Below are 22,462 nucleotides of genomic sequence, written 5' to 3' on the forward strand. Positions count from 1 at the left end.
AACCCCCTACTACTGATTCAGAGTTGAAAACCTTTGCCAATTGTAGACTTCTTTTAAAGAGAAATAACAGCTTGCCTACAGCTGATGTTGCTTTTTTTAACAACCTCGTAAGAAGTATAAAACATTTCTCTTGGTCCTGGAGTTGGCTAATCCACTGTTAATCCTCCAGATCCTGCTGCTCTGTTTCATACAATGATACCATTTTTTCTGGATAGTCAGTGTCTTTTTTATTTTATACCTTCCCTTTTTGAAATAATCTGTTAATCATTTTATATGCACCAGTGCATATTCTCCCACTCTTGTGACATACCCATTTGTCAGAACAATTAACATTTTTAAGTATGCAACCTATGCTGTGCCTTACTGCAAGGTTACTATCAATTGCTAGAGCAATGAATATCTCTCCAAAAGCTTGCAGGAGCCCAGCAGGTTTCAGGGGTCATTGTTGTTCAAACTGCAGGTGTCCTTGGTGCCACCAAACTACCAAGACCGAGCAGCACCCGTTCAGTTGTGCATCATCATTTGGGGGGTCTTGGAAAAAGTCAGCTACTGTAATTCAGGCAAGTGTTGAGCTGTTTGGGGGGTTGGGGGTTATTTAATTTTTGAATCACTGGTGATACTAGCATTTCCTCCCACTTGTTCTTTTACCAAAAAATTTAAATATTTAACTAATCACAATATATTCTGTGGAGTAAGGCTAATGATAAAGTCAGATTTGCCTCTCTTTCACCTGTTGTCTGTTGAAGTATAAAATGTCCTTAGAAATGGCTATTCTGCACCATCAGCAGTTATACTGCATTTAAGTAAGACCTCACAAGAGTTGTGTGTGTGCAGCAGTCTTCTTACCTCGGACGGACACCTCAGCAATGCTCCTTCCTCCATCTGCCATCTCACAGAGATAGATGCCATCATCATCAGCACCAACATCACGGATAGTGAGGCGGCGCATTGTTCCCCATTCCTCCATGCCATACTTGGCCCCTGGCTGCAGGCGTCGGTCCTCTAGGTACCAAGTTGTTGGTACTGAGTCCTCAGGCACTTCACATTCTAGCACAGCTAGATCTCTCTCCCACACCTCCAAATCACTGAGAGGCTGCTTGAACCGTACAGGTGGCTCTAACAGTGGGAAAAAAAATAGGTCAAGAAGGAGAATTAAATGAGGATCCCCAAACACCATCCCAAGTTAACCACATTAAGCCTACTGTCACAATTTTTGAAGTATTCAGTACAAAAGAACAGAAGAAACATATTTCCTTGTTTGAATTAAACAGTGTTTGTTTAACTGTGAATTCACAGTTCTATTACTGATTGAAGTCTTTGTTAGCTTTTGCAGTTATGATGCAATTGTCATGGTAAGAAAACAAACTCCCAAACATCTCAAGTCTCATTCTACTTTTTTACTACACATAACTGTTGTATAAAACTACTGTTCTTACTTACGATTTACTTAATATTAGTTTTGAAAGTGTTTCATTCACTTTTTGAGTTGATGGTCACATAATATTTTTTTAATGAAGGGACAAAAGTCAAGGATTAGTTCATGAAGGCAAGCTCTCTAGACAGTATTACAGTCAACCCCCAATCTACAAACCACAAAGACTAAATTTAACCCACACAGTCTTTCCTCAATATACTGTACATTAAACATCAAACGCAACACAAATCACCACAAAATACTACAGAAAAGTGTAGATGTCTTACTTTCCAAGTGAAAGTAGAGAAAGAGAACTTTTAATTGTCATATATAATATTACTTAATAATATTAATTTAATAATCACACTGTCCATGTCCAAAACCCTGATGCAATCCAGCATCTGATTCACCCACTCAAAATGTAGAGCCTCTAACCCCTCTGGCAGCCAGCAACTGCATTAACTAGAAGGGTCTCTATATGAAAACCACAGGGAAATGAAAAGTGGGTCAACTAAATGAAAGATTTAGTAAATTATATGTATAGTAGTTAGATAACGACAGAAATTCCCTAATAAAATCTTTGCTACAAAGGTTTGGAATAGATCAATTAGTATTGCAGTGCAGTGATTAATAACATTTTGTAGGGACAAAAATTGGCAGACTTTTTCATGATGAGAACATTTTTTCTCATCGATGTCTGATAATGAAAACAACATACTGTAGGCAATCCCAAAGTAAAGACATTTAGTTAATTTAGTTAATATCTTTCAGGTTAAAACATATTTAAAGGTAGTACTTTAAATTTCTTTTAAAAGTACCCTGTGCTTGCTGTCCACCACTGAAGTCAAGCACACAGCACCTGTATTGTCCTAAAAATATATTCCATTAAAAAACTTACAATAGCTATAGACTTTCTATAGATATCTTTACATGTTCAATGAGATTCAATGAAATTTTTAATCCTGAATATCTACAGATTGCAAGTAAATACATTTTCTATTTTATATAGAAATACATTTTAAAATACTTTAAAGGAGGTTTGCTCTCAATCTTAGCAATTATATAAGTTTGAAGATGCAAAGATGAAGATGCAACTAAAATATATAATGTATGTATACATTTTTACTTTAAATTTAATTTAAAATTTGTGTTAAAGTGCATAGTAGAAAGTTAATGTGCGGCAATTTTTGGAAAGGAAATGTGGGCCCTGGAGCACAAAATAATGATATCAAGAACAGCTGCAGATTTTAACATCAGTAATTCACTGGCTACATACAACATATGACTTTGGTAATGCAAGAACAGCAAAAGAAACTGTATTAAATAAAGAATGTCACCAAGTGAGGATTAATTTTCCATAAATCTTCATTATACTTTTTCATGACACATTACAGACATTTTAGGCATATTAATGTGGTAGCTTCATCAAAGAAAAAATGTTTGCTACTGATACTCATTTTTGATTTATTAATAATTTTATTGTAAGGGCTATATGGATTATATCGATATAAAATAACCATTTGCATTCAGGAGCATATAGTCAATCCCGGACAGTAAACAATGTGAATGACTGAAAAAGCAAGACTAGATAAGATTATTGACTCAAGTAAATTACAGATGCAGCCATTCAAAATGCGCGGTAAAATCCCATATTGTGCAAAATTATCTGCAGATCAGCGCGTTATACCGCAGTACGTGATTGGCTGGCCAAAATGACCGACAGGCGGCACTCGTGGCGCATTGGTTGTTAGTGAAACAATTGCTTCATTTGATCTCTTTACTGTGCGTGTTAAAATCTGCTTAATATTGAAAATTAATATGGAATTTTACAACTAAAAGTAAATTTTGGTAGCCGAGCACAAAAATAACAGGAGCATAATGTCTCTGAACATCATAAATGATATTAATTTAGGAATATAAACATATTATGTAAGCTGTATATGGCTGGTATTGGTAGTTTAAATAAAAAATACACACCAGTATTCCACTTTCTTCATAAACCTTTTAAGCATCAAAGTCTTTCATTCGGTTACTTACTGTGGTTATTTTGGGAAAGGTTTTACGTGTTCATTTTCACTATATTAAGTTTATATACTTTATAAAAAGTTATAATGTTTTAACCTTTTCTATGAATACTTGTGCTCCTTATCGCAGTAAAAAAAGCATTCTTTTTAGAATTTCATTAATAGGGAATATAATATGGAATTGCATATCTAAAGGAATTAATAATGATATTTAGGGATTTATTTATTTTCATATAGCTGAAATTATTACCGTAGTTCACTTTCTTTGTAAACATCTACATCAATTTGATTCATTCACCCGCAATTACTTGGAAACTTTTTGCCTGCCCCTTTCAGTTATAGTTTAACTTGTCAAGCACCGCGGTGGTATAATGGCTTTGGCATGTGACGTGCATGCTGGAGGAAACATTTTCTTTGAAAAACTAAAAAAGTAAATATTATGGAAACTGTATTGAATTTATGGGTATTTATAAATATTACAACATGTTCGAAGTTAAGTGATTTATTAATAACAACTAATAATTTAAAACTACTTGTATTTTAAAATTGTATTTTCTTCGGGGTGATTTGTCACTGTTTTCACAACCTTCAATTTATTAAATGTCTATTTTCGAGACAGGGTGTTCCAGACCATTGTTTAATTTCTGAAACTCCCAGTGTATTTCCTGTTTTCACACAGATAAGAATAAACTACATATGCAAATCTTTTCACAGGCAGAAAGATGTTCTGTGCTCTTACCACTGTACGCATTGTTACATTTTTAAGCATCAGTTGAAGCATTCTGAAGTCTGTCAAAATCTTAAAAATCTTACCAAATAGTATTGGTGAAACTGTTACTTGTCCTGGATAAAGCAGTTAGAAAATAGGTGGATTTTCACATGTAAAAAATGTTCCAATTTTACTGCAATACGGAAGATATTAATAATAAATGACTTAGACGATTTATAGAGGGGACATTATGAGACTTTTCTTTCCAGCTTGGAATTAACTTTTACCTACTAGTATATTCCATTGCAGCCACTTTATGTAACGCAGCTCCATACTTCTCACAAAGGCTAGGAGTGTTAACACCCCGCTGTGTAATGTTATGTAGAATAGACAGTTCTGCCAGTTCTGGGTGATGGGAAGGAATTTTCAGGAGCATGCACTGTTGTCATTGTTACTGTTTAACATAAGGCAACCAGCAATCAAATGTCCCATTTTTTCTTAACACTTGTTTTTCCATACTGTAGTTTTAAAACTTGAACAAAGACGTGCCACATGCAAACAGCGCGATGTTGTATAGTTTTAAAGCCACTACAGTATAGCTGTATACTGCATCAAAGCTTAACTCATTCAGAGCGCCCAACATAACAAACTCAGAATGTTTCATTGTCTATTGCAACAGTACCGACAGCAATGTGGCTAAAAGGAACGTGTCAAAATATTTCCAAAATAATCACAAATGAACGAGTTAAGGGATTCGATAATAATAGAGAATATACATAACAATAATCCCGAGTTGTTTCATGCTAATCATGCAATCCAACTGAAAAAAGGACACTTAAATTAACACAAAAAGACTTTATATATATAAATCAATTAAAACACTTTTTATGCACGAAAAACAGGTGGGTTTTCTTCCACACGATCAGCTTAGAGTCTTTGTGTAAATTGAAAGTTATTTTTACTTCTTAATTAAAAATTTTAAACACATTTTGCAATGTAATCATTTGTTGCACTTCTTCCACATCTTGTAAATACATTAATTTACAAGAAGTTGTTCAAATATATGTTGAATCTGACTATCAGAAAATAAGTAAAATACAAATTTATAAAGTACACAAAATGAAGGTGAAATATAATTTGAAATGAAGACAGGATACACATTTTCTGTGTCTCTTCCTACTCTCTCTCACCCGCTTTGATTCAGACACAAAATGATTAAAAATGGGGGGGGGGGGGTGTTTCATGCCAGTCAGCGCATTATCATCTCGCACCAGAGGGAAGGGAAAAACCTCGAAGTGCTTGTCATTTATTTCACTCTCCATCACTCTGCCCAGTGATACTGTATAACTTTTATATAAACAAGATCTAGTAGCTGGTTCAATTTTAAAAAAAAACTTATTTTGAATGAATCCCAGGTGTGAGTTCATAAAGCCAGAATTACGTACCCCTATATCTGCGACCATCTACTGTAAAGCTTTTAGTGTTTTGTTTGTGTATAATCCAATCGCAGGGGGCAGGGTGTGTGGGGAAACGTTTAGGCTGCAATTGAATTGGGGCTCTGTATTCCTCACACCTGAAACATTGTTTTCACTGAAAGTGTTTTCCTTCCTCTTTAGCTGATCTTTCCAGCCTACGCATGCTTACACAGCTCCCTACGTGAATTCTCATTCTTGACTGAAAGAGCTTTAGAGAACTTTACAACCATTTTTATTTTCAACAAATTGTAAATATGACGTTTACATTGGCGTTTTTGTTAATTTTTAACTTAAGTGTCAGCCATCAAGGAGAGCTCCTCCCTCCCCCACATGGACAGACTGACAAAGCAATTGGAAAGTGTTAACTATCCAGCCATTGCAAAGGATTCAACTGCAGGAGCCACAAATAAATAAAAATAAACTTTTTTTTCTCCTGATGGTAACTGTAACAAATTGTCAAATTTCGCATTCTTGCGAAACAATCATTCTCATCCAATCAAAGGTTTGATTTTTTTAAAACTGATCTTGACATGCATGTGTGAAGTAGAGTTAACAGCTTGAGATTTAAAAGGTTATTAATATCTTCCGTATCGCATTAACATTGGAATGTTCTTACAAGTGTAAAAAGGGGTGATACACAACGTGTTTCCTCTATAACTCTTCAGTTTACAGAGAAATTCTGCCAGTAATCTGTACAGAACCTTGACGTCTCGTCAATGTTTGGTACCAATAAACAGAGGGGCTTCACAGACTTCCTTCTTTCAACTCAACTGCACTCCAGTAAATATTGTACAGTTTATCACCTTCTGCAATGCTTCTAGTTTAGCAGGATTTGCGAGATAAGCACATTGTTTAATGTGGATGACATTAACCATGTTTGTATCACTGTACAACATAGGTCTGAGTCGGAGTGTCTGTTGATAAAACAGAGCTTCTTCCAATACATATAACTACTGCATGATTTCTTTATCCATTTCAGCTTAATAAGGGGAATCAAATCAGTCAGAATCTCGGAGTGGCAATTGTAAAACTAAACCTTCTTCCCTCCTTTGTTCAACTTAATTTCTCAAAGAAATCCTTAATCACAAAACCATCACTTAAATTACCCAGATACACAAATTCATGCCAGAGCCAACAACAAGCTATAATAGTGGACTATTTTTATATATTCACTATATAAGAAACAAACCAAAAGTAATTCTCTGATCTCGCTTTGAACCATTGGGGGCAGTGCTTTGTCTATTACCACTACAAGGACAATAAAAGTTTTTTAAAAAAAAACAGATGTCAAAATGTTTCCGAACTGTCCACCTGTGATATTTTAGCTGCTTAGTTACATGATTCCATATTCATATAACTATCAAGTGATGTTAAATCACTATAACATTTTTCTTTTTACAATAACAGCAAGTGGTGTTATTATTACATATTGTTAGAAAAGGATATAATAGTATCACTTTTTAGGAAAGTACACAATAAAAGCTTTATAATGTTAGAACAAACATGTTCAAACCAGAACCAACTCTAAGTTACCAAGTTAAAGACTTTGATGCATAAAATATTTATGCATAATTAAATTGTTTATGATGGAGGTGGAAGGTTGTGTACTTTTGTTCAACTGAGCAGTCTTGCTTATATAAAATATACTGACTTTTTAATGTTTAATGTTTAACATGCTGTAATACACATTTTAAAATGATTAAAAGTCTAAACAGTATGCAACTTAAATTCTTAATTGGAAAAAGATTGTCCCTTGGAAGTGACCGGGATTCGAAACTGGACGTTTTCTGGCGACAGCTCAAATGCTGTACATGAGACGTTAAGCTTTATTAGCTCCACCTGGTGGTTTTACAAGGTACTATTATCCTATTAAAATAAACATGCGGTATTTTGCAGCATGAGATGGTATGTTGCGCAACGTCCACCTCATTTTAACACAGCATACCTTCCTCATTTTGAATGGCTGGATTTATAATTCACTCTCTCATGCTCCAGTGGAAAAAGCAGCAGGGCAGTGTGAATGGGGTCTGCCATACAGATCCAGTGCATCAGCAATTCTGAGTACTTTTTGTAAAATGGAATGTAGCAGCTATCTCTGATCACTAGCATTACAGCTGTCTCTGAGGGCTGTATTTATCTGAGGAAATAATTATTTCCTTTTATTACCTGCCAAAAAGAAAGGGCTGCATTAGAACTCTGGGATGCATTAACTGATTTTGAGAAAAATATCATAATTAGGGTTTAAATGACCATGAGGACTGTGAGGAGATGGTCTCAGGAAGCTATGGAGGATCTACGTGGTGCTTTGGAGGCCACCGACTGGGATGTGCTGTGCGAACCACATGGGGACGACATAGACAGCATGGTGGACTGTGTCACTGACTACATTAACTTCTGCGTAGACAACACCATCCCCACCAAAGACGTACACTGCTCCAAACCCTGGATCACCAGCGACTTGAAGGCTCTTCTGAATGACAAGAAGAGAGCCTTTAGGAGGGGAGACAAGGAAGAGGTCAAGCGTATACAGATGGAGCTAAAGCAGAAGTTAAGAGAGAGCAAGGACGCCTACAGGAGGAAGGTAGAGGACAAGCTGCAAAGGAATAGGGTGAGAGATGTATGGAGCAGCATGAGAGAGATTACTGGCTTCAAACAGGCTGGGGGTGCAACAGAGGGGAACCTGGAGATGGCCAACGAGTTGAACCAGTTCTTTAACAGGTTTGATTCTGGGTCCTCTGTGGCGCAACACCCATCCCCCCACAGCCACACGCTCCCTAACCCTTCACAGCTGCGACTGTCCAACACCTCCGCCATTAACACCTGCAGCAATGAAAGCACTATGAGCACCATCCCCCAGGCCAGGCTGACCATCACAGCTGACCAGGTGAAGAAGGAGCTGAAGAGGCTGCACCAGGGTAAAGCCACAGGACCAGATAACATCTGTCCCAGAGTTCTGAGGGCCTATGCTGATCAGCTGAGCGGAGTGCTCCAGCGACTGTTCAACCTGAGCCTGCGCTTAGAGAGAGTCCCGGTACTCTGGAAGACATCATGCCTGGTCCCGGTACCAAAGAAAGGGCGCCCCTCTGTCCTCAATGACTACAGACAAGTTGTACTGACTTCTCACATCATGAAGACACTGGAGAGGCTGGTCTTATCCCACCTGAGACCCCTGGTCAGCTCATCACTGGACACCCTACAGTTTGCCTACCAGCCCAGTGTTGGTGTGGAGGATGCGATCATCTACATGCTGCAAAGGGCCTAATCACACCTGGACAGGGCTGGCAACACTGTAAGGATCATGTTTTTCGACTTCTCCAGTGCCTTCAATACCATCCAGCCCTTATTTCTAAGGAGAAGCTGGAGGAGATGCAAGTCTATGCCTCCACGACCTCATGGATCACTGACTACCTGACAGGCAGACCACAGTCTGTGAGACTTCAGGACTGTGTGTCTGAACAGATAGTGAGTAACACAGGGGCACCTCAAGGGACAGTTCTTTCTCCATTCCTCTTCACCCTCTATACTTCGGACTTTAAGTACAACTCAAAGTCATGCCACCTGCAGAAGTTCTCAGATGACTCTGCAATTGTGGGATGTATCAAGGGTGAGCAGGAGGAGGAGTACAGAGGACTGGTCAGCAGCTTTGTGGAGTGGTGTGAGGTGAACCACTTGGAACTGAATGTTACAAAGACAAAGGAACTGGTGGTAGATTTCAGGAGGAAAAAGGTCAAACCTACTCCTGTCTACATCCATGGGAGTGGCGTGGAGATGGTGGACTCATACAAGTACCTGGGAGTGCACATCGACGATAGACTGGAATGGTTTAAGAACATCGAGGCCATCTATAAGAAGGGACAGAGCCGACTTTACTTCTTGAGGAGGCTCAGGTCCTTCAATGTGTGTAGTAAGATGCTACACATGTTCTATCAGTCGGTGGTAGCGAGTGCCATTTTCTACGCAGTGGTGTGCTGGGGCTCTGGGATTAGAGCAGTAGATTCCAAAAGGCTGAACAAGCTCATCAGGAGAGCAAGCTCTGTCATTGGGTTTGACCTGGACCCCTTGGAGGTAGTGGCTGAGAGGAGAATGATGTCCAAACTAGAGGCCATCATGGACAACTTCTCCCATCCCCTCTATGACAGGCTTGCAGGAATGAAGAGCAAGTTCAGCAATAGACTGATTCATCCATGGTGTGACAGGGAGCGCTACAGGGGGTCATTCTTGCCGTATGCCATAAGACTGTACAACGCATCCAACTTGCGTCTTGGCAGAGGCAACATCGACAGTGACCTGTTTCTGGACTAAACGCATATACACATCTACTGCTACATCTGTTCTCTTTCTTTTTCTTTTTCCCGTTTACAACCACTTTTGTGCAATATATGCCAGGGACCTGTGCAATACATTTATATTTATATCTATAGTTACATCTATATTTATATTCATATGTGTGATACGATTTTCTGTGTACTGTTCTGTTCTAGCTTGTTCTTGTGTGTCCGGACTCTTGTATTGTATTGTATGTATTGTACTATTATTATATAATTCGTTACACTGTGGCTGTGTTGTGTGTGTTAAGCTGCTGTTGCACTGCAATTTCCCTCACAGGATCAATAAAGCGAGGAAAATATTATTTAATGACCAATGCAATGTGTGCCAGTCACACACAATTGGTGAAGATCTTATGTCAATTACTCATTGCTAGAAAAGCAGCTAGTTATGGTGCTTCTCTATAAAAACTCAGGTTAAATGCAGAATTAATAAACTGGAAGATAAAGGCTAGAACACTCATATATTGTGTGTAAAAAAGAAATTAGATGAAACTACAGTTGCTGACTAAGACAATCTGCTTGTATAAAGTAGATAAAAATATGAAGGAACAGCACACAAAGACTTATTGTTCGGTCAGCCACTGCATACTAGAACTACCACAGGGCACTACCTTTCAGTGACTGAAAGGGTTCATTCAAGAAATTGGTATTGACTGGCAACATTGTGTTGTAGTTTATACAGTGTCTAAATAATGCCAGGGCAACATAGCAGTATGGTAGTTTGATGCCACAAGGTTGCTCCCAACATGAAATGGATTCACTGTAGCATAAGTGGAGAGGCAATGGCTGTGAAGAAAATGCCGGAGGTCATGAAGACTGTTTCAGACTCTTCTATGAAAGTAGTGAATGTAATTAAAACAAGACAATGTATGAATCTGCAACTTTGTAGTTGTGTAATGAAATGGGTAGTATACATACATAGCTTCTGTTTTACACAAAGGTAAGGTGGTTATCAAGTGCTTAGATGGTTATTTAAACTGCATTTTCAAGTTTGCATGTTTGTACAAGACCATTTATTCTAAAAATTGAACTACATTTTGGATGCAAAGATGATTATCCAGAACTTGCACATGAGGTGACACAAGTTCTCATAGATATGCAGACCGCTTATCCGTTTAAGAAGGGGTTCTCATTCCTTGCTGCAAAAATGACAAAGTACTGCAGTTTAAAGCCGGCGTCACACTACAGGACTCGACACAACTTAGTCGGAGAGAATGTCAAATTTTACTGCAGTTGCTGAATCTCGCTGCCTTTTCTGTCCTAGAGAGTGTCAAATTATACAACTAGGAATCGCAGGGGGTGACTAATTACATGATTCCCTCACGACTTTTCATCATGGTTCCAAACCTTGCATTGTGCCGTGAAAGTACCACAATTTCACCTAATTTTATCCGCCATTTTGGTATTTTGTGGAGCACACCAGAAAAAGAGGAGGAGCACCACACGAAAATTAACAAACAAGCACGAAATGACAAACACGAAACATCGAACAGACATCTGTGTGTCTCCAAAGTTCGATGATCCTCTCCTCCCCACAATCCAAAACACTCACTTTCCTTCTTTCCTTGCAGCCGCATTGTATGCATTGTACTTCAGGTTGAGCGCACATTGGCTGTTGACTGTCACAGACACAAGAGTCTACCCCTACGACTTGTGACTCGCTATGAGAAAATCAAACGTTTAATTTTATCGTAGCGAGTCGCAGAGAGTCGTAGGGGCTGTTAAGAGCGCTATGACTGAGTCACTGGAGGTGTCACAATACACAACTGACGGTAGCGGGTGCACGCTGCGACTCTCTACAACTCACTGTGATTTTCTTACGATTATGTAAATGAAGGCTACGACTGAAAATCCTAGAAAAAGTCATGTAGTGTGATGCTGGCATAAGCCCAACCTATGAAGGATGCAGACTTTAACAGCCCCTGATACAGTAAAGCTCCATTTAGGCAAACAGGTACACCTATACCATTGGCGACTAAATGTAACCGACTAAAAGTATATTATGCATTTAATTTCTATCATATTTTACACACTATGTTTTTTGTATTATTTTGTAAATGTTTTAAACTACCTTCAACAATTTTTAAGTCATCCAAAGGAAAAAAATAAGTTTTGGAACTAGTACTATAGTATAGTAAGGCATTGTCACCCATGAGGGTTACATTCCTAAAACCCTCATGGCAGGTAAATTCCTGGTTGGTAAATTTAAGTATTTAGGGGAAAAAATCAGAGTTAGGGGTACTGAAGTCAGGATTCAGCCTATTAAAATCCTATTAAATTGATTTTGAATCAATAATCATATAACATCAGAAGAAAGAGAAACATCAATAACATCAGAATAAAGAGGAACAACATTTTCGAAATAATTTTGTAAATTTCTAAATGAGCTTCTTCGCTTATCGCAGATTTAGATCACTTACATACACTGGTGTAAGCTTAGGAGCTATTTTAAATAATGTATTATTATTTGAATAATGAGTTTTATTGCATAATCAAATATTAATAACCATAAAAGCCCAATGCAATAATATACAATGATGTATGCAGAACAATTAAGAATCTTAGAGAAACTGTGGGCATGTCTATTTGGAAAGGAAGCAGACTGAGCAAACACAAGTTCAGACTGTGTGGTTGTTCTCTTTCTCCTCTCTCTTGAACAGAACTCTCGAGCCAGCATGCTTCACATCTCACAGATGCTTCTCGAACTCAGGAATATTCAACACTGGGAGTTGCACAAGGTAAAATACAGAAAATTCCCCATGGATACTCAGAATTAAATTTGCGTATAGAAAGTTACCGTCTTAACTTTCTGTCACTGCGTGTGCAAGAAATTCTTAAAATTAAGAGTAGACAACCACTTTGCATGTGTAAGAATGCATTCTTAATGATGAGCTTGCAATTAATTTGAAAGACAAGCTTAGTCTTAAAACCATGAACTGCAACTTATGCCACCTATGAATTATATGATATGGGAGTTCTATAAACAAGATTAAGTCATGGGTAGGAAATAAACTGTTTGCAGCTGACACCATGATACAGTACCAGACAGTTGTAAACTAGAGAACGTGAAATCAATATAGCAGAAATATATGTACTATGGCTTAAGTAATTATGCTTAAACAAGCCTTTTCCTGTTGGTTTCAGCAAAATGTTATGGCCATTTCATAATTTAATATGAAAAAATCATATTGATTTTACTTTATAAGAGTATGAATAAGGTAAAAGTGGATTTGTGCAATGTGTGCTGTGTATGTGTACAGTACATGTAATACAGTATTAGTTGTTTTTGTACTTTTTATTTGGGCTGCAATGGAGCAAATTCCAATCAACTTTGGGATAATGTCTGAAATGACTTTCTGTCATAATAATATAGATTAATTAATGTGATTTATATAACACTTTTCAGGACAAAGACCTGAAACTGCTTTACATCTAAGAAAAAATGCACTTTATGAATCACATTGAAAAAAATAATTATTTTTCATATTATAAATTAAAAAATGCCCTATATATTGCAGAATTAGGAAATATACTGTATATGTTACTTAAAGGCAGAGAGCCCATCTGGCCAAACAATCCTTGGGGCATTTATGTTTCTCTGAATTTTAATGTCATTACACATTACAGCTTTGCTGAATTGAACGTTCTTGCTTTATTACCATCATAATTGTCATTAGCCTTTTTAATAAAACACAGAAATGATTAGAGGACTAAAATAGTTAAGAAAAATGTTGGAAAAAATGTTCCAAAATATATTTGCGTTAAGTTGCACTTTAAAACATGTAGGTTGCTGTACATTCGAAGGATATCTGAGACATATCATTTGAAATACAACACATACGGTACATGAAACACACCATCTTCAGCATTTGCCTATATTCTCGTACAAGACATTTTATGGTTTGAGGTTCTGACAAGACAGAGCTTCTTCTCTGAACTACATTCCACAGTAGGTAATTGAGGATTACCTGCTGTTCACAGGTTAATAATCAATCAGTATGAGACCAAGAAACTGAGCCTTCCAAAGGGCTGTCAAATTTTGCGGTCTTAAAAGCTAGGAAAGCTTCTGTTGTGCACCAGAGGGTTAAAAGACTGGAGTAGGAGGTGACTGATCGATGAGCCTGTGGACTCATGTTTTGGAGCTGGTAAGCAGATTAGCTGCCCAGTTGTATTTATAGAGCAGGATCTCAAGAAGTCTAGTTAGAGCTCAGACAGATCTATGCATTTCTTTCTTTTCTCTTATTGTAAGGGTTTGAATAAATCCTGAATCCTTTTTACATCTGTGTTGAGTTGAAGTGTTCTGTGTAAAAGTCTCTGAAGTCACCAGAAATCAGAATCTACCACACTGAGCTGATAAAAGTCTGTTCATTACAAAATCTGTTGTTTTTAAGCAAATTCTGGTCTGATCTTGTTCTGTCTCCAATTTTTCTATGAATTCAGCAATAGAGCATATTACCACTGATAACTTATTCCTTAAACAGAGGCTGAAAAGATGTTACTTCATTAACTTAACAAGGTTTTTTTATTAACTGAAAGAAAAATTCCTAGAAGACCTTCCTAGGTGAGCCACAAATTTAATTTAATAACAAATAAAATTTTGAACTGAAGGTGAACTTTCAACAGTGAAGTGTTCTACAACCCATTTATACGGTTCAAGTTTAACTAGTTTAACATTATCTTAATTCCTATTTTTATGCCTTGATTCCTTAATTTATCTTAATTCATTTTGAATTCCTTTAATCTCCCGATTTTTGCAAAATGTTAAAATCTTTGTTATGGCCTTTATCAGAACATTACACAAAGTGCATCAGCACTGATTCTTTAATCTGATCCCAACCTCAAGACACTGACACATACAGTATATAGCTTTGGAAACTAAACTACTTCACAGATCTGTCTGTTGGGAATTTATGGTACGTCAATGGTACTGGCCCACTCAGGTACATTTAAAACTCCCAGTGTGCATTTTAGACAATTAAGATGTCTCATTATTGCTGCAGTCTATAGGAGATTTAAATGCCTTAATGCAGCAGGTGCCAAATATCAGACAGATTACAAGAACAGCTGGCCTTATTGATGTATTTGTTCCCTTCAAGCTTATACTCTATGTGGTTGGGGATGGATTTTCTTTTAACATTTTATAAGCGATGCACATGCCGCAAAGAAATATTTATAAATGTTTAGTGTATTTTAAATAAAATATACATTTACTAATATAATTCAGGAAATTTCCCTTTTCACAGAATTTTGAATACATTTTGAGCTGTATGTCAGATCCTGCTTATTGAAAAACAAATAGCCCTTGACTTTCATCAGGAGAATCTCTCACACTAATGTATTAAAATAGGTTATAGATATACTGTCGATTGCTAATTTTTTTTTTCTCTGAACCTTCAAGATGACAGTCAATTACTATATAAATTACACTGGCTTCCTGTATAAATCTAGGCTGGACTTAATAGTTTCCCTCCTCATATACTGTATTAGTCACTTAATACTCTCCAATATTAACTCCAGGTTATTTTAAGGATTTATTGAGTGAGTGCAGTCACTTAATATGACAAGTGTCTATTTTGTCTCGATTTACCAATATGTACCCTACCAATACATAATGCGAATCAGGCCTTCATGTGAGCAGCTCTAATTTCTCTAATTCATTAGAGACTCTGATCTTATTTAAAGACTCATTTTTTAATCTTTTAATGTAGAGTATAGTTCCACTATTAATTGTATTTTCTCAGTTTACTGTCTCTTTATTTCTACATCTGTTACATGTATGTATATTACACATACACTGTTGTGCAATAAGTAAACATGTAATACTGACCAGTTACATTCACTTCTAAAGCTTCCGTGTTGTTTATATTGGCATCTGCTAAGTTCAAATATGTTTAAATGAGAGAATAATTATTAATAATTTAAATTAGCTTCAGCCTCCCTTCAAATGTAGAAAAGCAAGAAAAAGAGCAAGTAGTACCAATGAAATGCTTGGATGTAGTGTAGAATTTATAACAAGGAAATTAGAAAGAAAAATAAAGTTTTGGTTACCACACTATTTTAAACATAAGAACTATGCTATTTCTTACACTATTTTCAGCATTACAGCATAAGCACAGTTAAAAACAAAAGTAAACCATTTGTCCCATCCATCTCACTTGATTTTGAAACATGTCTAAGTGTCTTGTTCTAAACTCTGTTTAAACTGTATTTTACATCCCCATAGTTTCTATTTTGTTTTAGTATTGACGTCCATTGGGTTGACTTTGTCAGTTCCATTTTTGGGATTTGAAATACTGTATGGGAATAAGGTCACATTATAGACTTCTTTGATTGAGACTTTCTTTCACATGTCGGTATACAATATTGACATTTAGCTCTGAAATGTATCTGGGTGCTCTTCTCTGGAATCATTCCAGAGTAACAATTTAGTTTTTGTAACATAATGACCAAAACCGTACCCAGTATTCTAACTGAGATCTTACTAGTGTAGTCTACAACTTTAATATAACTTGATTTAAATCATATGTAAATAATTTATTAACATAAACATCTAAGTATTAAGTAGTTTCTTAAAGATTTGTTTTTGATCAAATATCTACAATTTATTCTTTTGCTGCCTGTATGTAACATTCTTAATGCATTTGTCTGCATGAAATCCTCAATTTCTTGTGTAATCTATAAAAGTGACAGGTTTAGATTACTTTCTTATAGTAATCTAAATTACTATAATAATCTAAATTACCATGATTTACTACTAATTACTACTAGTCTAAGTAACTAGTTATCTAAATTACTACTATAATATAAATGATTAATTGTAACCTGGCAATGATAGTTGTGAGGACTGCAAAAAATAAAATCTGGCATAGATTCAATGAAAGAGAAGGAGGAAATCTGAGATCTTTGAGGGTTAAGATCAGAATCACAGAGAACCTGAGAGGGACAGGGAAACCCCAACGATAACTCCAGTCGGGACATAGCCAGTAGCCAGTTGTCCTTAGTTGACTAAGGGAGTAACAGCTTGTGTCTCAGTAAGAATAGACTTGTTTCAAGGTACGCAACTCAGTGAGTTGTCTATTCAGATCTGAATAGAAGTGGTGGTCAAATATGGGTAGAGTGGGAAATTGGTTCACTATAGCTGAGCTCAATCAGATTCGGAGTTCAGGTCTCGTAGGGTTAAACACACATCAGCACTCAGTGGAAGACTGTTCTAGCTTCCCACTAAGCACTGAAGTTGGGTTAGGCACTATAGTTATTGGAAGACCTTTTATTGGAGAATAAAAGTAGTTGCAGAGTTGGCTGTTGTGATTTCAGGTTCCAACAGTAAGGTAACGATTGTGTTCGAGTGGACCTGGCCAAGAGGGATCGACTGGGCGAGGATTTAAAACTGCTACTACCAGAGTAATGGAAAACAGACTAGTGTTCTTTCTTCTCATATGTACCTAAAAGGGGGCTACAGTTAACATCAGCTGACTACAAAACTTGGAGCGGATTTAAATTATCCTGAAAAGCATGTAGTAACAGTAATTGCTTAAAAATCCTAGAGGGGAATCCGGAAAGGAATAAATAATTAGGTTTGATTAACAGGTTAAAATCATCTGGTTATAAATCCTGCGAGGGGGGTGAAGAGCAGTGTTTAGTCTATGTCTATGCGCAGAGGGCTATGAGTGAAGGGCTAGGGATGCTGATGTAGGTAAATCCATTGACAAAAGAGAGGTGGATGGAAAAGGAATAAAAGAACCCACCAGCAAGGGAAGAATCTTCCCTGGTAGGACATATTGTGTCTCCTGATCCTCGTGTCAGCAGTAGATGATAGTTTCCTCAAGATGATAGTTTCCTCAAGAACGGGAACCAATAACACTAAACTACACTTGAAGTAGAGGACATTCAATGACATCAGACAGGTTCTCGCCTTTAATTACAGTATATTAGGTTAGGGAAAACTGAGTGTACAGTTCTGGTGTGTGCATGTTCTGGGAAAGGGTTAGAGACATTAAGTCACACCAGAGTTACTTTATGACAGGACCATTGAAAAGAAAGCTGGTCACAGGCCACAGAAATGCCACAGCCCTCACAAATTAGTATTAGAGGGCACCAAATCTCTGAGGTCCCAAAGCTAATGTGCATTACGCAAATGTGCTGCACTTCAGTGGTGGATGTATTGGGTCCCCTGCTATACTGTATGTAAACCATTTTAGGATCCTTTAAAATGAAATGCACTATATAAATAAAAATAATTCAATTTTTGATTGAATACTCTATTCCAAATGCTCTATTTTTACAGCAGCAAAATCATAGTACGAGAAGCAGAGCAAGACCTTAAGGACCTAATCTTAGCAAAGCAAGAGTCTGATGTTAGTTATCATCTAAAAGCCTATTACCATATACTTTTGATGATTTTCTAATTTTGTTTTAATTATTATTTCCAAAAACAATTGGTCAATAATTAGTTTAGTTTCATCACCATGTTTATAGAAGACTTGCTAATTGCATAAGCAATTTTCCTGTCAAATGGGCCTTACCCCTCTCTTGAATTACTGAAATAATTTTGTTAAAGAAAATATAGTTTTCTTGTTTGCTATCTCTTTGTTACTCAGTTGAAATTTGAAGAATACTATCTGGTCCCAAACATTTGCTGTAGTGTAGGCAGTATAAAGTAAAACAACCAGATTAATTGCTGATCTAATAGTCATTTCATGTCTAATACATGATGATTCCATGTCTGATACAGGTTAAGGTAATTGAATATTTTTAGCCTAGAGCAGTGTAGGAACTTCAGGTATTGAAAATCCTAAGAAGTAGTGAGTACGTCAATCCAGGGAATGTATTCAGGAACATTATAGATACACATACTTTGGAACTGACATTAAGAACATGGGACGTTGCTGGACTCAGGACAGAATCAAGAGTAATTTATTTTAAAATAGTGTATGGGTTCACAAATCCCTTTGCCATCTTGGTGAATTTGATTGAGTAAACAAAAGCACTGTTTGGATTATTGAATAATTAATCTAAAACCAACCAAACAAGCTACTGTAAATGAATGGCCCTGTTGGCTACCTTTCACCTATCATTCTTTTGTTCTCTTGCTTTAAAACGTTTTTAATTGTTTTATTTATTTTATTAAAATGCCTTTTTTATTATTTTCATTTTGAAAAGGATCCCTGAATTTAAATCAAAGGGATTATTAGAAAATATGTGTAATAGCGTTCTACTATCTTACATCTTCTAACTTCATTTCAATGAAGAACACCTGACTTTCTTTCCCTCTGATGTTCTCTGTCTTGCTCCTAATACAAGTGACAAAAAATGTATATGCTGTTTGGGGGGTCATTACAACTTAAGAAAATATATACAGTATTCTAGCAAAATCATTGCATACGATAGTTATATTTTTATTACAAAAGTTAAATCCTGCGTGAAACATTACAAGACATGAAGAAACATAACTCAAATAATAGTGATTTTAAAATATTTTGTCTATTCTTGTAGACAATCAATTTGTAGTTTTAAATTTTAGTTCCTAACCCCTGCATTTTAGTTCATTCTTTGTTAGTTAGATGAGTTAGTTCACCTAACTAGCCTTGTTCATGTCAGTAAAGACTACAAGTACTGCTTGAAATAATACATACCTTTAACAGTGAGATGCACAGCACTAAGAGTCTGGCCTGCAGTGTTGGAGGCTGCACAAACATAAAGCCCATTGTCCTCTTGCTTGCAATAGAGCACTTTCAGCGTAAAGTAACCCTCCCGGTCTTCATACAAGAGGTAACGTCGCCCAGACAATATTAACCTTCCGTCTTTCCTCCATACTATTTCTGGTTTGGGCTTTCCTGTGACATAGCAGCGGAACTTGGCATGCTTGCCTTCTGTCACTGCAAACATTTTCACTTTTGCGGAGTTAGGTACAGGGTCCTCTTTTTGTCGTATGGCGATTTGACGTCCTCCTCTTTGCTTGCCTTGGTGGGGCTTCCAGTGGCCATTTGCGTACCCATTGCGAGTTGCCTCCTCTTCATGGCCTGGTCCGGCATCCACAAGTAGGACAGCCCCAGCCAATTCCTCTCCATACTCATTCCTAGCCCGACAGGTATAAACTCCTCCGTCTGGCGCACGGGTCTTGAAGAGTTTCAGCTGGAACCAGCCCCCATCTTGGTAGCTCACACTATAATGTGTGCTTTCAAAAATGTCATTCAGTTTTTTGCCATCTTTCTCCCAGATTACCTCTGGTCGGGGCTTACCCCACAGCTTGCAAGAGAAGACAGCATCCTCTCCTCGGCCTACACGAGTTGAGAGGGGCTTGATAAGGAAGCGTGGCTTATTCTCCTCTTGCAGTTCTCTCTGCTGCGCCTCTCCCTCCACTTTCAGAGTTGCTGCTGCGTAGGTCTCCCCAATGCTGTTTTTGGCCTTGCAAATGTATTGTCCACTGTCCTCAGCATCCACCCTTGAGATGATAAGGTTGTAGACATTGCCGTCCTCAAAGAGACGGTACCGGCCCTCAGGCTGAATCTGCTCATTGTTCCGTTCCCATATGACAGCTGGCCGCGGATCCCCTCCAATCTGGCACTTCAGCACTGCATCGGTACCACACTGAACCACCACGGGGCGGGGATACGCTAGGAAACGTGGAGCACCTCCAAAGACATCCATCTCTGCTTGTTTGCCAGCTTCGTCTCACACTGGAATCCACAGGCATGCAGTCTCTTTTTCTCTGAGCCACAAATGTAAGGCCAGACTGCAAGCCTCTCGTCCTCACTCTTGTTTCACACCTTGCAGGCCCACTGAGCTGTGAAAATAAGACAGGGCAAATTGTATGTTGCCATCCTCACTGTAGGCTATCGAGACATTTTTTTCATTACTGGATGTCATGTACAGTATAAATTAACATCTCATAGGATAAAAAAAAGTTCAATTAGGTACCTGGAATCAGTCCAGCAGGTTTCACAAGTCCTTCTTAAATTATCAGTTTCTAAAAACTGGAAGCATATGTTTGTCGGCAGTTTAAATTCAGGAGTGCTCAGCTCTTTTGTAAGGATATGTGGGTTTATTAATTGATCAAAATACCTCCTTATCTGGCCAGTCTGAATTTTCAACATCTTCAGAATATAGTTTTTTAATAAATAACTTTAATAACTGTTAATGTTTGTTCTTTGAAACACCTTTTATATATTCTACATGCATATACATTAACAAGCTGCACAGTAGTACATTTTTGATTGCATCTGCAGGGGGGTGTAGCATTTAATGTTTCAATATTTACAGTTCCTGTTAATAAGAAATCAATGGGAAAATATTTATAAAACATAAGGATAACCTATATTATAAATCCAATAAATAATTACTGAAAACCTCAATAGGTAAAACTTTAAAACTTAAAAAAATATATATTTTTTTAACTCAACATATTCACTGCACATTAAGACACCTTTCTTTACTCTGAGTAGTTACCATGTGCTGCTGGGTTAGGCAGTGTGAGTTGGTAGGAGGGCTTTCGGCTCCAAAGTTGTGGGTTGTATTTCATCAGAACTTTTACTCCCCAGCACTTTTCAAATTACGGTTACTCTCCATGTCAGTGGAATCTAAACCAGCATGTCTAGAGGTGAATGGCCTCTCATCCTGTTGCAACAGAAGCTACAGCATATCCTAAACAGCTGGTCCTGTATTTCAGTGAGAAAGCACTTAAAATAGTATGCCTAAATAAAGACCTGTGCAGGGGCTTGTGTCAGGTATCACAAAGCACACTCCAAACATGCACAAATGCAGTCTTATTTCTGGAGTATTTCTACCAGCAATGTGGAGTCAAAATATTTTCAGCACCCCGCCTTCCATTCCCTATTGGTTACATAACGATGAAGATTTGAACTACAGTCTAAAATCCACTATCAAAAGAAAGTGTTCTTGCCTTTTACTTAAAATGAAAGGAACAAACCTCAGCTCCTCCAGGTAAAGGTTTATTCCATGCTGAAAGGAAAAGAAAAGACACACAGCATTTTAGCTTTGGAGCCTTCTTCAGGTGTCTCTTTTCTTTTCCTTTCAGCATGGAATAAACCTTTACCTGTTCGTTTGCAGCCTACATCAGCTACCTAGTGTACTTGAACTTTTTCTGAATAAGGTCACCTAGTATGGCTTTTATCTCGCTGTTGTGTGTGGAGTAGAAAGGACCTCTCAGTCTATCCCCTTCTCATCTCAGTTTATAGTTGTCTTCTCAAGTTTGCCTGAAGCAGCTGTGGGTAAGCTCTCATGCTGCTACCTGCCAGAAGTCACTCCTGAGTCAATGCTAGTTTATCCCCTTTTAGAAAGCTCACGTTGTGATTCCCTTCTCTTCAGGACAGCTGCCCTCTCAAGGAAAATGATCCCCACACCGGAGTCCTAGGGGTTCCTAATCTCCAGCATGTTAATCATACTGTATGTCTGAGTTTCCCGCTGGGTCACAGAGCAAAACTGCAGAGCAAAGAATAGCTCTGTAGTATATGGAATCCCCCACAACCAAGCTAGAATATTCTAATCATACAAAT

General features: G+C 37.4%; 1 protein-coding gene across 8 annotated transcripts in view; it reads right to left on the bottom strand.

The window, feature by feature from the left end:
- The window catches only part of obsl1a (obscurin like cytoskeletal adaptor 1a), a 73,840-nt gene that overhangs the window by 46,448 nt on the left and 4,930 nt on the right, over positions 1-22,462 (bottom strand). For 7 of the 8 annotated variants that reach the window (XM_069197141.1, XM_069197143.1, XM_069197147.1 and 4 more), the window contains exons 2-3: positions 19,583-20,733; positions 847-1,116 (exon numbers count right to left, since the gene is read on the bottom strand). In XM_069197141.1, coding sequence (XP_069053242.1) covers positions 847-1,116; positions 19,583-20,597 — 1,285 coding nt within the window. In that variant the 5' untranslated portion in view covers positions 20,598-20,733. Of the gene's footprint in view, positions 1-846; positions 1,117-19,582; positions 20,734-21,876; positions 21,909-22,462 lie in introns of all 8 variants that reach the window. The other variant, XM_069197140.1, reaches the window with a different exon arrangement.

Source organism: Lepisosteus oculatus, chromosome 12, assembly GCF_040954835.1.
Source record: "Lepisosteus oculatus isolate fLepOcu1 chromosome 12, fLepOcu1.hap2, whole genome shotgun sequence".
Taxonomy (NCBI): domain Eukaryota; kingdom Metazoa; phylum Chordata; class Actinopteri; order Semionotiformes; family Lepisosteidae; genus Lepisosteus; species Lepisosteus oculatus.